Genomic DNA, 17,126 nt, shown 5'->3' on the forward strand with positions numbered 1-17,126 from the left:
TAGTAGGTTGTTGGTTTCTTTCTCGGTAAGTAATAGAATTGGCTTGTTTGCTGTGACAAAAACGAGACTATTCATTAACTAATTAGTGTTTCAAAAGGTGTTTCTGCTATGTATTTTTGTTTTGTTTAGTTTCGTTTCGTCTCGTTTCTTTTAATTTTTGTGTTGTTTTTTGTTTGCTTTGCAAGTTATTCCGTTTCATTATTTACATTAAGTGTGGATTGTATTGGATCTGTTGCGTATGAAATCTCGCTCTTCGTTTTTATGAATCGATTGCACCCACATACAAATATATATATGTGTATATCAAGTACATGTATATATCTATATATTTTAATGCGGAATTTTCTTTAAAATATTTAAAGCGTTTAAAAAAAAAAAAGAGAGTTTCTGTTGTTGTTTGTTTTGTGTGAGGGAAGCGAATCTGTAACGAGGCAAACGATGGATTTCGTCAGCACTTTCTCATTATCGTTGTTTCTTGTTGAAGTTTCTCGATTTCCGCACTAGTTCGTTTTTCTCTTACGTGAGTCTGTGGATTAAAATAAGTTGAAAATCTCCTTACTTATACAAATCCCAGCAGCCACACTTACCCGTCTCAGGCGCCATCCCGCCTACCTCCCGCGGCCGTCATCTTCTCATTGACCTTCGTCGAGCCCGGACCACCAGCGGCGCCCAGTCGCTCAATCACCCGCGAGTCGCAGGATATGGTTCGCTGCATGAAGCGTTGAGCGCTACGTGAGCGTTCACTCATCTTCTCCTGCTGCTGCTCGAGCAGAGTGGGTGCCGCATTGAAGTGTCCTCCTGCACCAGGGATAAGCTGATATTTGCTAGAAGTGCTGGCAAGAGGCGCCCTCTGCTCCATCCTGGGCTTGTCATCGAACATGTTCAGCTTCTGGGCGGTGCTCAGGATTGAGTTCACATTGCTCAGAGTAGTGGCAGCGGAGGGTAGCTTCTTGATCGGTCCACCACCCGAGACGCCCAGCACTTGCTGTAGATTCTTTAGGCTGCTGCTGCCAATGCTAGTCCCAATCCCAGTTCCGATGGCACTTCCCTTGCTGGGGGTGTTGTTGTTGAAGCTGCTGATGATGTTCTGGTGGTGGTGCACACTGATCGAGTTGCGGCGCTCGCGCATGGCTGCCTGGTAGTGCTCAGGCGACTGCAGCGAGCACTTGTTGATTGTGTGCGCCTGTCCAAATCCAACATTAATGGAGGTAGGCGTAGTAGGAGTGGGTGGACTGGGCGCCGTGTCAACCGATGGACGATGCCGCATGCGGTACTCGCTGATGGAGAGCTTTCGCTTGGGCATGGGTGCGGGCTCGGGCTGCGTGAGCATGGGGTTCAGCCGAGGATCGCAATTGGCGGTCCGCGTGTAGATCTTAATAGGCGTTGTAGATGGCGGCGGCATGTCCTTCGAGGTAACGACCGGACTGGCGCACAAGGCAGGCGTGACTCCTGCTCCAGGACTAGGCTTTGCCACGGCCAGGGTGGGGACCACTGGCGTGGGCGTAGGCGTGGCCGCCGCCTTTGATTTCGTGGAGGCCAGGTATTCGGCAAGGCTGGGCATGCTGCTGCTGCTGCTGCTAATGCTGCTGGCTGGTGGCGGGTCTTGGAGCTTGCCATAGATGGTGTTGTAGTAGGGCAGCGGCATTTTGGAGGCCAGTCCCTGTGGGAGGATGGGAGCTGCAATGGGCTGGGTAATCAATACTGGGATGGGGGCAGCCTTTGGCGTCAGCCTCGGCGTCGGAGTGGCGCGTGGGTCCACAGTGGGAATGGGATTTGCAGTCGGTGTGGATGGCTTCTGTTGAATGTTGTTGTTGACCTTTTGCTTGGATTCCTTCTCCTTTCCCTTTCCTTTACTCTTTTCGCGCTCCTTGTCCTTGCTCTTTTGCTTCTCCTGTTTCTCCTGCTTCCGCTTCTCGCGGTCCTTCTTCTTCGACTTCTTCTCCTTCTTTTCTTTCTTCAAGAGCGCGGCCTGTATGAGCGCCGCCTGCTGACGACTCCCGCACATGGACTCCCTCCTGCGGCTGATGGTTGTCAGCTTTCCACTGGCGATGGCCGCAGCCAGGCTCATGGGACCACCTCCGGGATTCGCCTCATGGTGGTTGTTTTCTTTGCGGTGTTGCTGCTGCTGCTGCGGCTGGACGACCATCGGAGAGGCTGTGGCTATGGCCGTGCTGGCTCCTTGAGCCTTGCTGCTGTTCAGTAGAATGCTGCTGCTCAGGATCTGGCTGTTCGGTTTGGTCAACTCCTGCTCGAAGTTGGTCTGCCGTTTCTTTGTCGGCGGGGGAGCCAGCAATGAAGTGGGTAGCGATGCAAGAGCCGGGGTGACGGGTGTCACGCACATGGACATGGTGCGACGACGCATCTGTTGCTGCTGTTGCTGCTGCTGCTGCTGCTCCACATTGTTGTTGGGTGTGTGGGCGATGTGCTTAGTCTTGCCGTTGGCTGTGGCCACCGGATGAGTGGGAGTGGCTGCTGCACTTGAGGCTACAGCTGGAGCTGTAGCTGGAGCTGGAGCTGCAGGTGCAGCAGCAGCCAGAGTAGAGGAAGCTTTGGAGTCTGGCCGTCGGGCATGTGGCTGCTGCTGGTTTTTCTTCTTTTGCTCAACAACTACTTGCGATCCTGTGTGACTGGCTGCGGTTTTCTGCTTATCCTTATCCTTGGACTTTTTCTTCTCCTTTTTCGACTTCTTCGTCTGCTTGTCCTTCTCCCGCTTTTCGTCCTTCTCCTTAGACGATGACTTCTTGGCCTCTGTCCCGCTGCCGCTGCTGCTCTTGTTACTGGACGATGACGATGATGCCACCGCCACCGCCGCTGCTGCAGCGGCGGCTGCCGCCTTCTTGTTCCTTGACTGTAAGTAGAAAATGTTCTGCTCATGGAAGGACAACAAACGTTCCTGCATATCAAGTTCGGTGAGACTTTTTGTGCTGCTGTTCGATGCAGATGTAGCTGCAACTGCAGATGCTTTTGGTGCTGGTGCTGGGATTGCTGCTGGTACTGCTGCTGGTGCAAGGGTCGGCAATGCTGCCTTTGCCACTGCTTCTGCTAGTGGCTGTTGTGACTGCGATGGCAGCTGGGACTTCGCTGAAGGAGGTGTTGGCTCTCGTTTTGGTTTCTTTGGCAGCTCCTCCTTCATCTTGAGGGTTAGCGGACGGGAATTGATTGCACCTCCTGGTGCTGGTGCTACCGCTGTGGCTGTGGATGTGGCTGCAGCTGTAGCTGTGCTGCGCAGCAGAGACTCTCCTGGCTTGGGCTCCACTTTCGGCTGCACCACCTTGGGTGCCTCCGTCTCCGGCTTGGCCTCTACTTGGCTTGGCTGCCCCTTTACTGGTGGCTCCACTTTCGGTGCCACTTTAGCCTCAAGTTTTGGCTCTTGTACCTGGGTCTGGGGCTGGGTCTGTGTCTGGGCCTGGGGCCGGGGCTGAGTCTCACGAAGTTCCTTTTTCTCACGCTCCTCCTCCTCCTCGCGCTTCACCTTCACCATCTCCTCGAACTTGTCGCAGGCTTGGCTCTCCTCGCGCTCCACATCGATCTTAACATCATCGGCAGCCGCACTGGTGTCCTCCGGCTCGATCTTGACCAGATTGTCTTCAGCTACGATTTGCTGGGCACCAGGACTGGGCGAACGCAAAATGTCCACATCATCATCTTGCTCCTGGTGATGCAGCTGATGGATCTGATGCAGATGATGGGTGTGGCTGTGGCTGTGGTTCTGCACATCCAGCAGCTCTGTTTCAGTCTCCACCTTCAGCGGCACAACGACATCCACCTCGTCCATGGCATCGGTATCCTTGGCATCACCAATCACATCAATGTGCGGCTCGTCCGTCTCCACATTGGCTGCGGCTGTGTCTGTGTCTGTGGCGGTGGCTCCGTTGCTAATCACCAAGCGACGCTTCTTCAGCGGTGTGCTGAATCCGTTTGCTAGTGGCGAGACGACATGCACCTGGTGCGGTGGTGCGGGTGTGGCAGAAGCAGGGGACTGCCGCTGCTGAAGCCCCTCATCTGGATCGGGGGTGGTCTCCTCGCTAATGGCCTGACGCAGCCATCGCTTCTTCACCGAGGAATTGTTCTGCAAGGGGAGGTGAAGCTGCTCCCTGGGTGTCGACTGTGGGGCTGTGGTCGTGGATTCCGCCTGGTGGATGAACTGCTCCACCTTTAGTAGAGCCGGTGCCGGCGAAGATTTCATCTGTTGTTGCTGCTGCTGCAGTTGCTCTCTCTCGCCGTTGATTTCACACATGGCCGCCTGGACAAGGCTATCCAACCCGGACTGCTGCGATTCGCACTGCTCTGCCTGCTGGAACCAGCTGGACATAAGTGTCTTCTTGGTTTTCGCCCCACCTGGCGGGTACTTGAACTCTCCCATGGGGGCGGGGGAGGACATGGCTGCCGGCGACTGCAGCGGCTGTTCCAACGGTCCCATGGCGGCCTCAATCAGTAGGCAGGCGCTGCTCACGGAAGCCGGGGTGCCCTGCTGCGGCTGGGGAGTGGGCGACTTGAAGGAGTCGCTGGCAGAGGATGTGTTGTGTGCCAAAGCCAGAAGCAGGCCAGCCGCCTGATCCACAGTCTGATGGTGGGGATGCTGCTGTTGCTGCTGCTGCACTTGGTCCTCGGACTCCGAGTTGGTCAGTGCATGTGAGTCGCAATCGGACTCCACCAGGACGCTCTTCCTCCGCTTGTTGTTCAGTCCGTTGTTATTGTAGCTGCGACTGACATTGCGCTTCCTTCGGTTCTTACGCTGTGCCGTTGTCGCCGGGACACCCGAATTGATGCCCGAAGGAGTCTCGGCATCTTCGCTGATGGAGATGGACCTTCGTCGCTTACCGCAGGGCGAGGCAGGGGAGTTGCTCGCCTGCCGCTTGCCGCTGCTTTGACGCGTCTCCTTCTTGCCGCGAGCCTCCCGCTTCTCCATGTTGTCGATGGCCCGTATTATGGCCGCCAGCTTGCGGTCCTCTCGCGATGGCTTCTTTCCGTCTTTGGCCGCGTTGCGTGGAGGCGGCGTGTCACTGGGTCCGTCGTCCTCTTTGGATTCTGCTGTTGGCGAGGCATCTGCGACGGCAGCTGGTGGTGCTCCCTGCTGCTGCTGCCTGATTGGAGTTTTCCTTGTGCCTGTCGTTGGAGCAGGCGACGGATTAGAGATGCTTATGTTGTTGGCGGCCGTGGGAACACTCTTCACAGTGAGTACTTTAGTTGGCGGTGTCACCTGAATATTAGAATAGATGACCTGCTGTTGCTGCTGCGGTGACTGTTGTTGCTGCGGTGACTGTTGTTGCTGCTGATGTTGTTGCTGCTGCTGTTGCTGTTGCTGATGTTGACTCAGTTGCTGCTGTTGTAACAGAGTCTGAGGCTGTATTTGAGGCTGCTGCTGCTGCTGTGGGGCTATCACTTTAATGGGTGTCACAATATGTGAAGTGGGTGCTGCGTGCAACGTTTGCAGCGCACTCACTGCCATTCGAGCCTCATCAGCCATTTGCTGCTGCTGTTGCTGCTGTCTATGTTGCTGTTTAAGAAACGTTTGTTGCACTTGCTGCTGCTGTTGCTGCTGCTGTGGCATTTGATGTTGCGGTGACACAAGTTTCTGTACTACATGTCGCTGCGGCGATTGCTGCTGCTGCTGGACAAAGTAGGTGGCCATGGGTCGCTGAGCAGCCGCCGCTGCTGCTATAACCGCCAGAGGCTCCTGTGGAAGATGATGCTGCTGCTGCAATAGCGATGATTGCTGTGGTGTGGGGGGCAGCACAACTTGCTGCAGCTGCTGCTGTGCATGCTGTGGCGTTGGAACCACCTGCAACTGAGGCGAGAGCAGCATGGGCGTGGGCAGAGAGGCCAGGATCTGTTGCTGCTGCTGTGTGGGACTCCGTTGCAGCAGCGACAGCTGTGCAGGCTGTGCTCCAATTTGTATCTGCGACTGCTGCTGCTGCTGCAATGTGGGCGACTGCAGCTGGATGGGCGTCGGCGAGGGAATAGACACCGATGGCGACGAGGACGACGTGCAGATGCCCGAGTCGTGCAGCACACTGGACATGGACACCGAGCAGGAGTTGTTGCTGCTGTTGCTGCCTCCGCTACTGCTGCACAGGACGGCAGCAACAACAGGCGGCGTGTTCTGCAGGCAGGCGACTGCAGGCGAAGGCTTAAAGCCAATATTCAGTTGGCTCAACTGCGGACTGTTGAGACCCATGTGACTGCTCTCCCCGCTGGACGACGTCGACCGATTTCTGGCATTGGGCAGCACTGCTCCTCCAGCTCCGGTGCTCACTCCCAGGCCCATCGTCAGCTGGATGGCTGCTGCACTGTTGGCTGCCGCTACTGCAGCTGCGGCCTTGTTGCGGTGACTGCTCCGCGGCTGAGCAGGCGGCGCCTGCAGCTGCTGTTGCACGGCCAGTGGCAGAGCAAATTGGCAATCGGTGCCCAGGTCGCAGGCGCATCGCGTGCTCGTGGGTTGTACGACGGCGGCATGGGACTTCTTTTGCTCCACGGCAGCCAGATCGTGCGGCTCGTGACGCACCGTGATCTCGGTCTGGGCTCGGATGTGCGTCAGGGCCACAATGTACAGGTGGAGTGTGCCCTTTTCGAAATAGTGCTGCAGCTCGGCATTGGGGCGGCACGATCTGCGCACGAAGCGCGCATCGTTCCCGTAGGTGCGCGTATCGACGCACACCTCCGGTCCCTTGAGATAGGCGGGTGGTTGCTGCTGCTCTTGCGGCGCACTTCCGTCCGGGCGCAGCGTCTGCATGGGGGCCTCCACGCCGGGCAGCTGATAAAAGAACACAAACTGGCCGGGCGTCTTGTGGGCCTTGAAGCTGTTCAGATAGTTGCTGGGCGGCGGTGTGTTCATGTTGACGGTGGGATTCTGGGTGCGGAACTGGGTGGTGAGCATATACTTGCCGCGCAGCTCGTGGATGGGCGCGTGCGGAGACAGGTCAACGCTGCTGATGAGCACCTTGGCCCCCGCATAAGGTATGAGCTGGGCCCGCTGCTCCAGCTCGCTGGCGGCACTCGAGATCTGGATTTGTCGCAGGGCCTTGTTCTCCGTGTTCTGGATGCTCTGTAGCAGGCTCGGCTGCTTCTGTATGGCGTGCAGGCGGGCCCGCAGCTCAGGGGAGTAGTGATTGGTCACCGCGTACTCGTAGTTCTCAATCCACAGGCGCAGATTGGCCGCGTGCTTCTCGGCCGCTGTCAGAGCGGGACTACTGCCGCTGCCGCCGGCTCCGTCTACGCCGGACTTGGACTTACGTTTGCTGCTCTTCTTGCTGGTCTTCCCGCCGCCACTGGCATTGATGCTACTGTTCTTGTCGCCTCCTCCGCCGCTCTTCTTGTTCTTCTTGAGCGAAGCTGTTCCCGCCGTGCCGTCTTTGGTTTTCTTGGACTTTTTCGACATGCCGGTGCCCGTGGCATATCCTCCATTCAGACCCGATGTCAGACGATGTTGCTGGTTGTCCTCCGAAATGGCCAGACCAGGTCCAGGTCCAGCTCCAGCGAGAAGTAGTCCTCCAGCCATGCCACCAGCCACTGCAGTACCCGCTGCAATGGCGGCGGCTCCATTTGCCGCCTGCGTGGCCACCAACAGCATGTGCTCTCTGCGCTTCTGGCGCTGCAATGCCCTGGCCCTGGCCTTGTCGACGGCCCGCGGCTCGCACAGCTCGCACATGTAGAACTCGGGGATGTTCAGCCGATCGATGCCCATGCAGTCCACATGTTGCCATACCCTGAAGAGATGAAAAGATTGGAGGAGACATTGGTTGAGGATCTGTGATTTCTGAAAGGGAAACGGAAATGCAATGCAGGCAACTTACGAGCACTTGTCGCAGCAAATCATGTAGCCATCGTCGTGGGTCAGATCACAAATGCAACGCGTGACTGAATCATCCTCAGCCTCAGCCTCGGGCGCTGTCTCCGTCTCCTCGCCCGGATCCATGTCGATGCTGGCCAGTCCCAAGCGAGAACTGCTGCTGATCGCCGAGTGTGCATCATCGTCGGTCACATGGCGCGTAACTGCAAAACAAATGAGTTGAAAAATCATTTCTTCTAAATGATCTCTATGTTATACTCACTCTGCTGGCCATAGCCGCCATAACTGCCATAAGCGCCGCCTGCTGTGGGTGTGGGTGTGGCTGACCCTCCGGCCACTGTCGCACCAATGCCGCCCAGCGACCATTGCTGCGGCTGTGCCGAACCCGATCCAGCAGTGGCTGCCGCTGTGTTTGCCCCCTGCGCCTGTCCCTGTGCCTGTGGCTGCTGCTGTTGCGACGCGTAGGTATGATCCTGTGTGATGGCATGCACCTGCTGCAATCGCAGATCCTGGGTCTGCACGGGCACCGGTCGCACCTCCTCAATGAACAGCTCCTCGTCCTGATTCGGGCCCAACTGTGGTTGCAGCGGTTGCTGCTGCTGTTGCTGGAGCAGTGGAGGAGTGGCCTTCAGCGATGATGCTGTCGAGGGCGACGGCGGTGCTCCCTCTTCCGGGACACTAGGGGCACTAATGGGCTGTACATGAACAGGCGATGCTGGAATATTCGTAGCTGCGATGGTCGGTCCATTGCTGGTGCGGTTGCTTCCAGTGAAGTTTCCAATAACCTGGCCAATTGTGCTACCAACTTTGCTCATAGTATTTCCTCCCATTGGTGTATTTCCGATTTGATTATTGCTGCCGGTAGTAATGCTGTTGCCGATGCTGCAAGGGAGAATACAAGTTTTACTTTTATACCCTGATTACACTGGGGCTACCGTCCGTCCCGGGCTTACGTCCGGGCAAGACCGGAAGTACCCAAAACCCGAAACGTATAGGGGTATTTTAGATTTGTGCTGGAATTGGATGTGTCTAACACCTAGAAGGAGGCGTTTCGGACCCTATAGTATATATATTCCTGATCAGCATCAATTGCCGTCTGTCCTTCCGTCTGTCTTATTTGAAGCCTAGCTCCCAGAGACTATAAAAGGTAGAGCAACCACAATAGGAACTGCAGACTCCTGTGATATGACACCGAATCAAGTTTGTCTCTCTCTTCTTCTCTTTCTCTCACTCTCACTCTCTCTATCTCTATCTTAATCGTGCAGTGAGAGCCCCTTGACGGAGGGAATCGGAATAAAAAGGCTGGTGTTGGTGTGGGAATAGAGAAAAAGAGACGATCTAAAACAAAAAACTCACATATACCAACTGAGTATCGGGTATAAAGGTAGAGCCGCAGCCTTTGCCGCGGCTCACAAGGATATGCATAGGGGCCTAGCGGTGATAGTTGCACGCGGTAGTCGAACGATAGGCAGAAATAATCGAAGCTCAATTTTGTTTGCACCGCTAGGCCCCAATGTTTTCTGTTAGGCCATCAACCGGGTTCCATAGGGTATACGTTGTACATATAACTAACCAAAATAACTCACCTATGCTTGTTGTAATACTCGATTACAGTGGGTGCTTTGCGCGCACTGCCCAGCGCAGAATCGTGTTGTTGTTGTTGGTGCTGCTGCTGCTTTCGCTCCAGGGAAGCCGCCCGACTGCTAGGCGCGCTTACCGACTGACGACGCGCAGCAGTGGCGGATGACATGTAGGAGGAGATGGCAGCACTGCCGCTCGCGAATCCATGCGAGGATATGCTTACCGAGGGCGTGCTGGCCAAACTCACGGTCGGATTCGCCCCCACCGATAGAAACGAGGGCGAGGTAACCTTTGTGGATGTCTGGAAGTGCGTCAGCAGAAGATTTCCAGTAGGATTGGATCCACCCGACGGGGATCCTGCACTGTTGGCCACTGCCACCCCTCCTCCATTGCTGTTGTTGTTGCTGCTGCTGCTGCTGCTACTGCTATATATGATTTGAGTGGGGGGCGGCATTTGGGTGTTGCCACTGCCACTGCCAGGCGTCTGATGAAAGCGCTGCTGCTGCTGGCTATAGGACTTTTGGGCCATGCTCTGCAGGATGCGGGCCGAGAGCTCGTCCGTCATCTGAGTGCCATTGACGATCACCACGTCGTCAGTGACCAGCGAGGACGAAGTCCTGTCCGAGTGTTGCTCGTTGTCGCTACTGCCACTGCTGTTGTAGTGCGTGCGCTTCTGCATCGCCTGCAGCTGATGCTGCTGGGGATGCTGCTGGATAACGGTGCCGTGCGAGTTCACAAATTTTATGGTTCCAGCGGTGGTGGTCAATCCCGAGCCCTGGCCCTGTCCCTGCTGCTGCTGCTGCAGCAGATACCCGGCGGCCGTGGCACTTGTCGCTGATGTTTTGTGCTGCAGCTGGGTTCCCTGCGGCAGACTTATCTGCTGCTGCACATACTTGCTACTTAGTTTTGTGACCTTTGTTGGCGTGGACATGGACATTCCCTGCTTGCCATAGCTGGGTTGGTGCTGCTGCTGGGGAAGGGCAGCTATAGACAGGGACGTCGACTGCTTCACAAACTTTGTCTTGGTTCCCGCCTTGTAGGACTGCTGCTGCTGTTGTTGCTGTTGCTGCTGGTGGAGCGAAATGAAGTTCTTCAGCTGTTGTGCCTGTAATTGTTGTTGTTGCTGCTGCTGCTGTTGTTGCTGTTGCTGCAGCATGTTTCCCACGCTCTTGACCGTGATCTTCTGATTGGCCTTCTTCAGGAGCGCAGCATTTGCCACAGTCGTCGCCGTGGCATTAACATACTTGGGCTGTGCCGGCTGGACAATTATCTGAGGCGGATTCGCCGAGTGCTGGCTAACCGGGACATACGACTGGAGTCGGGTGGCCACCCGGGATCCCAGGGTCACCTTCTGCAAGGTGGCCTGCTGCTGGTTCTGCTGCTGCTGTTGCTGCTGCGCCTTAAACGCACTGATGCTTCCGAACTTTTGTGGCTGCTGCTGCTGCATTCCCTTTGCGGGCGAGGCCGTGACATACGGCAAATTCTTGGCCCCCAGATAATTGAGCTGGTGCTGCTGGGTGCCAGGCGTCCCAGGACCTTGCTTCGACAGGACCGTGAGATTGCTGAGGAGCAGCTTGGAGTTGTGTGGCGGGGCAGCAGCTCCGGCATCGATAATGACATTGCTGGTGCTGCCATCAGTGGTCACAATCTTATAGATCTGGGGATTGATCAGCTCCTGCGTGGAGCCGCCGGCTCCCGATGCTGCCCCCGTGGCTGTGGTACGCACGGCGTACTTCTGGGTGGAAGGTGGCGGCTGGGGCTGGCTTTGGCTGGCGCTGAGTATCTGGCGCGTGCTTATCGACATTCGACGGTGCATGATGCGCTGCAGCTGCGCCTGCGTGGACAGACTACTGCCATCGATAACGATGTGCGGAGGTGGATGCTGGGGCCCACCCCCCACTCTGATGCTGCTGCTGCTCGTGCTGCTGACACTTCCGCTGCCACCGCCGCTGCTGGTGCTGCTAACAGCTGGCTCCACGAAGACTGTGTCGTGCGTGGGCATGGTTCTTCTGGGTTCCGTTTGGATCGCTTTGTTAACTAAAATAAGATATTTTTGTGTTGAGAGGGGCTGCTTTAAGTTCAGATTACTCGCTTAGTTGAAGTTTTCTTTGTCGCGCTTTGTCGTTTCACAACACTACTTCACTGGCAATGCAGTCATGTTGCTGTTGCTGCTGCTGCTGATGCTGGAGCTGTAGCTGTAGCTGGTTCGGCGTGCCCCCAAAGTATTGGGGGCCTAATGCATAACCAGAAATGCTTTCTTCGTCGCCGGTTCTGGTACTGGCACTGCTGGCCTGCTGCAGACTGACTCCTAACGGTAATGGTTGGCGGTGCGCGTTTGAATTGCATAGAGGGTGTCCAACACTGTGCCACATTACATTGTCAGCCATTACAACCATAACTGTGCGCGATATGATATTCTTCAGCGTCGTTCCTGCTTCTTCCGTTGCTGCTTTGCACCCACTATTATGTCCCGTTAATCTCGTTGTCCGTCGTTGTATGTTGCGACTTCTTATCCGTTTGATATACTGTATTTTACATAAACAATCTTTCGTTGTTGGAGCTGAAATAAAATGAAAAACAAAAGTAAACAAACAGTTAAGCAGATAGTATTTATCGATAATAGCTCTACCCATCTACCCATCTCTAGCATTGGGGAGCAGCATTGCCAGCTGCAATTCGGTTATGTAACAAAACAAATCAGATGCATAGCGCTGCCAACGGGCGCCAAAAAGACGCATGCGCATTGCAAACGTCAATACCCGCGCGTGTTATTGTGCGAGATTTTTCGTGTTTCCTTTTGGAACGTGGTTCGTAGCGTAGCTGCCTCTGCTGCTGCCTCGCCTTTGCTGCACTTGCTATAAACTTGAATGCAGCAGCAGCATCATATAGCAGAACTACTGACGAAAGGAGAGCCAAAGCAAAATGTAAGGGACGTTGTCAGTGCAATGCAGAAACCAACAACATTTAGCACTTGTTCATATGGCTTGAACAAAACCCGTTTTTCCGTTTGCTGCGGACACCAAATATGCATGCGCAACGCGTTTTACGAAATCTAGCCTAACCCTCTTCCGAAGATCGTCCAATGTATCGTCCCCCATAATAACAATGAATTTGAATTCGATTTTGAATTCCAATTTCTTTTCCTTCAAATCAATTTACATGTTCAACCGTTATGACCATTGCTCCATTCGTATGGTATGGGTATAGTATGGTGCACCACCCCTTTCATTTTATATTTATTGCTATCTCTCCTTTCGCCTTGCCATTCGCATGCCAAAGCAAAGCAAAAAGTGAATGCACTAATTTTGCCTTGGCATCCGGCGCGGCGCGGCATTTATTGCTAGTTTTTCTCTTTTGTATCTATTACAAGTTGTTTCTCTCTGCTTGCACTTGGATCTACCTACACACATACATAACTATTCGTACTAAAAGCCGCAAGTGTGTGTGTGGTTTGTGTACATGTGTGTGTGTGTGTGTGCGATGCCAATTTGCGCCTATTGTCTGGCATTGTACATGCTGTAGATATAATTTCTAATTGAAATAGAGCCAGGCAGGCGCATTTGTTGCCCAATCGAATTGGCTACGCGAAACGAAACAAGAACAATCAAAGAAAAGAGAAATCAGAAAGTACTGTCAATGAGCTTATGTAACCTTTCATTGTATTTCCTTTAAACATATGTAAATACATATACCATAAGTACCATGTATCATATGCCATTATTATTATACTAGTACTAGTACTAGTACTACTAGTACTAGTCGGTATGGCAGCTTGAAAATCTATTATATAATATCGATGGTTTTGAGTTATTGAGATAATAAATGTTCGCCCAACAAATGCATACATATGTACGTATCAACATGTAATTTGATTTCCGTTTCATTTTGGATTACAATTTCTCAATGGAAATAAAATAATACGAGCATTGGCCTATGCTCGATCTAAGAAAGCAACACCATCGCATATGAAATAAGGGAGACGGGGGAATCAGTGGCTGCAGTAACTTTTGATTTGGGTTACACACAATTGCAAACAAAAATCTTTACACACATGCCGTTGCCTTTGTGTGTGCGTCTTACAACGTCGCTATTTAAAAATACACAAGCTCACACACACATTAACTAGAGAACGAAAAGTGGAGAAGCAACGAAACAAATTTTACACATTCTAACAGCAGAATAATCATTGGGAAGAAGGTAAAAACCAGCACAGAGCGTGCACATACACATATGTATTCATGTATGTACATATTTTGTTCATACTCAAAAGCTAACCCTACCCCAACCCCAGCCACAACAGCCATCAACTGAAAGACGCGCCATAAACAAATTACACACACACACACAGACACCCACAAATAACGTGCCGACCGTGAGAGGGAGCGAGAGCGCCGGCTTGTAAAATCGTGCATGAAATGCACGTTGAAAACTAATCGCACTCACACCAAATCAAATGCATATGTATGTATGTACTGACCGCAGCGGTGCTTTCGTCGCGTTGTCGTTGCCATGGTTTTGCTGCAGCGGACAGATGAAATAAAACAAACACACAAAGGAGAGATACGAAAGCTTATTCTGGAAAGCGAATGAATACATATTTACATAATTGGGATAGGCAGCCAGCGCTCCGCTCCCCATATCAGCGCTCTGAATAGTCCAACACCTCTGTCTGATTGGCCTACGTGACTGCACTACTACCAGCACTAGCGCATTACAACAATATTGGCATTGCCTTGCTGTACTTTCATTGACAACAGACAACCCCAACCCACACTAAAACAGCACCTCTCCGCTCAGCTCAGCGGCTGCAACGCAAGCATAGGGGGTGCTGGCTAGTTGTACTCTCAACTAATTGCGTCTTAGTTTATTTTTTGTCGCTTTCCTATATCGGAATAGTAAAATTGCATGCCTAGTTTTAGCGGATTTAATTATTCAGGCATGTGGACAGTTTTGAACACTCTGGAGTGGTCCATGCAGCGGCACATGTTCCAATACATCAATGAATTACCAATTGGTAATGATGCGATGCGACCTCCCACATATGTAACTGCACAAACTGGCGGGAGTTAGGTGGCGGTCTTGGATAATCTGGGTATGCGACAACCCTTCGCTTGGAAATATCGAATGCCTTCCTATTCTCTTTCCTCAACTTCGCAATTGTACATTAGTTCTGTGCTGCGCAGGGGAGAAATAAGCGCACCACAAAAACTCGTCTATCAACTTTTGCTTTCATTTTGTGGCGAAAATTCGCGCGTACAGAGCGCAAGACATAAATAACAATTGCAAAAATCACGTATGCGTAAAGAGCAACACAGTAATAGCCACAGTGCGCAGAAGCGAGACAAAAAGACTAGCCGTTCATACACACACACACATTTATAAAATCAACTGCGGCCAACTTCAGGGCGTACGAGCGTAAAATCGGCGAGAACACGCAATAAAATGTTTGACGAAAACAATACGAAAGAAAAGGGAATAAGATCTAAGCGACTAACGTCGCGCTGTTCTAACATTCTGGATATTGGACCAAGGCATTTTCAATATGGCGTCTGCTGTGCAAAACAGTCTTGCAATTATTTATATAATTAAACATTTACAGCCTTATTTGAAAATTTTTGTAGTTGAAATGGTCATGCAATCTGATGCGCATGTCAAAACGACGAAAACAAGATATACACAAATAGGAATACATATTGTGTAGCACATGCATTGAGGGTGTGACTATTTAATGTTTGTTTCAAACACCTAATCGCATTTGCAAATAATATAAATTAAATAATTATTTTATAAAAATAATATATTGTATTTTTAACCATATGCGCGGAGCTGGCAACTCTGTGGAGCTCTATTTTACGCACATCCAACTTCACGTTGCACAAAGCAGAATCGAAAGCAAAACAAATGAACGCATCCATGAGTGCGAGAGAGCACGGCATATGCACTGGAGAAACACGAAATCAAATATGGCGACACGGTATGCGAAAAACTGAATAGAAATGCATCAACAAATATTTAACCCGCTCAAATTTGTATTTAACCAGCTTTAGGACAAGTGCAGGATATGATTCATTTTAAGATAATGCTGTCTGATGTTGCATACTGAAGATTCTGTCCTAATCACATCACTTTTTTAATTAAGGCGCGCATTCTCCATATTTATTTATTAGCGCTTTACTCACCGTTTAATTTGTTCATTGGAGTCTCACTTCATTTTTCACAACTCTGTTTACTTCAGCAGAAAGCATTGATTTTGAATTTTTGCGTATTTAGCGCACAAAACTCTTTTCACGTTTGATTTTTACAATACAAATAAAATTTGCATACACTTGGGCACTTGTTTTTTAGTTCCTTTGAACATTTTCGCTTTTGAGCACTCAAAAGATATCGCGGCGCTGTTTAGAACGTTTAGTACCTGCACAAAAAAAACGTTTCTTCTTTGATTAATCAATTTTATTATTATTAATACCGTATGGCATAAGAAGCAGATGAGAAAACGAATGAGGAAAACATATACACGGATGACGCGTGCGTCAGAGCGGGATGTCTATACATACAACCATGAGCACAGCTAGTGTGACCGTTCTGACTTATGGCACAGGCTTGCCAACAGCCTATTATCGGCTATTTTATTTTGTTCGCTAGCTCCCCTGCTTCTTCTTTATTTCTGTGTTGCACTGCTTCTTTGCTTTAGCCTATTACTACTGTGCCTGGCCATTCCGAAGTGCTGTACGTACATATTTCGATTTCGCCTTTCCGTCTCTTCGTCGACACTCACAAACACACGCATGTATTTCGGTATGTGTAAAATCTATACACACATACATACGGATGTTGGCGCACATATACAAAAATGAGAAATAGTTAAATGTTATTAACTATCCAGCAGCTATTATTCACATTTCACATAGCAAACAGCGCCAAAATAAGGCAACATTTTCTGAGAGACAAAATACTTGATACACAATCGAGGTGCGTTATTCGGTATGGAAATGCATCGTTGTCGTTCGTCTTTTAGCTATAGACACTTGGAAAGTAATTTAAAAGAAAAAAACGTACGCCACAAGCAAACAAACTATATTTTTTGTACAATTCCCTGTACTTCTCCTACACTGGTACAAATACTATATTCATGTGCATATGTATATATAGACCGCTGCCAGTACACGTTTAGCGACATCTCGCTTGCTCTTAGGCTCTGCACGTATTTTGCTTCTCACATTGTATCTGTTTTCCTCTTCTCCTACACGCTAATAAGAAATCATATACGAAAACTGTATTTTAGAACTCAACTAACACGTTTCACATTTAAATTTCATAGTGATGCGATTGCCGCCATCGCATACTATGCTTTTGACTATTTCATTCAATTTATTTTGTTGGTTTTAGCACAATTTCCACGCGTTTAATTAATGCACGACTTTCCGAAATTAGGGATGTTAAATATATATATATTGATGTATCAAAATATCGATATATATATTTCTTGTTGGTAGGCAGGGCTAGTTACAAAATATATCGGTATTTGAACGATTTCGGCGATTACATTTGCAAAATATGTTCCGACATAAATTCTAAAAATCAATTGCCATATTCTACCCAATATTAAAGTATAATTTGTCAAAAAATCTCCCCAAAAACCGAAAGAAGTTTTGCTCATAATTCTAAAAAAATAAATATCATAACATTGTCACGCCACCTGGCGCCTTTCTGTTGCAGGAAACTATCGATAGTGGCTCGATTATTCACATAAAGAATA

At 50.8% G+C, this 17,126-nt stretch overlaps 1 protein-coding gene across 1 annotated transcript; it reads right to left on the reverse strand.

Annotated features, from left to right (window-relative positions):
* Positions 1-355: 355 nt before the first annotated feature.
* Positions 356-15,782, reverse strand: LOC6599736. The gene is made up of 6 exons (XM_026991442.1): positions 15,550-15,782; positions 9,376-11,930; positions 8,052-8,671; positions 7,794-7,992; positions 588-7,706; positions 356-526 (listed from the first exon to the last, which is right to left on the reverse strand). Exons 2-5 carry the CDS (start codon positions 11,370-11,372, stop codon positions 593-595), a joined length of 9,930 nt encoding a protein of 3,309 aa, XP_026847243.1. The 5' UTR covers positions 11,373-11,930; positions 15,550-15,782; the 3' UTR covers positions 356-526; positions 588-592.
* Positions 15,783-17,126: the final 1,344 nt, after the last annotated feature.

The sequence above is a fragment of the Drosophila persimilis genome, unplaced genomic scaffold (genome assembly GCF_003286085.1).
Source record: "Drosophila persimilis strain 14011-0111.01,24,50 unplaced genomic scaffold, DperRS2 tig00000676-arrow-arrow-pilon, whole genome shotgun sequence".
NCBI classification, from domain to species: domain Eukaryota; kingdom Metazoa; phylum Arthropoda; class Insecta; order Diptera; family Drosophilidae; genus Drosophila; species Drosophila persimilis.

Coding starts and splice junctions, on each gene's coding strand:
- LOC6599736 (XM_026991442.1), bottom strand. CDS start 11,372: ATGCCCACGCACGACACAGTCTTCGTGGAGCCAGCTGTTAGCAGCACC. Junction 8,672..9,375: donor GAGTATTACAACAAGCATAG/GTGAGTTATTTT, acceptor TCTCCCTTGCAG/CATCGGCAACAGCATTACTA. Junction 7,993..8,051: donor TGGCGGCTATGGCCAGCAGA/GTGAGTATAACA, acceptor TTTGTTTTGCAG/TTACGCGCCATGTGACCGAC.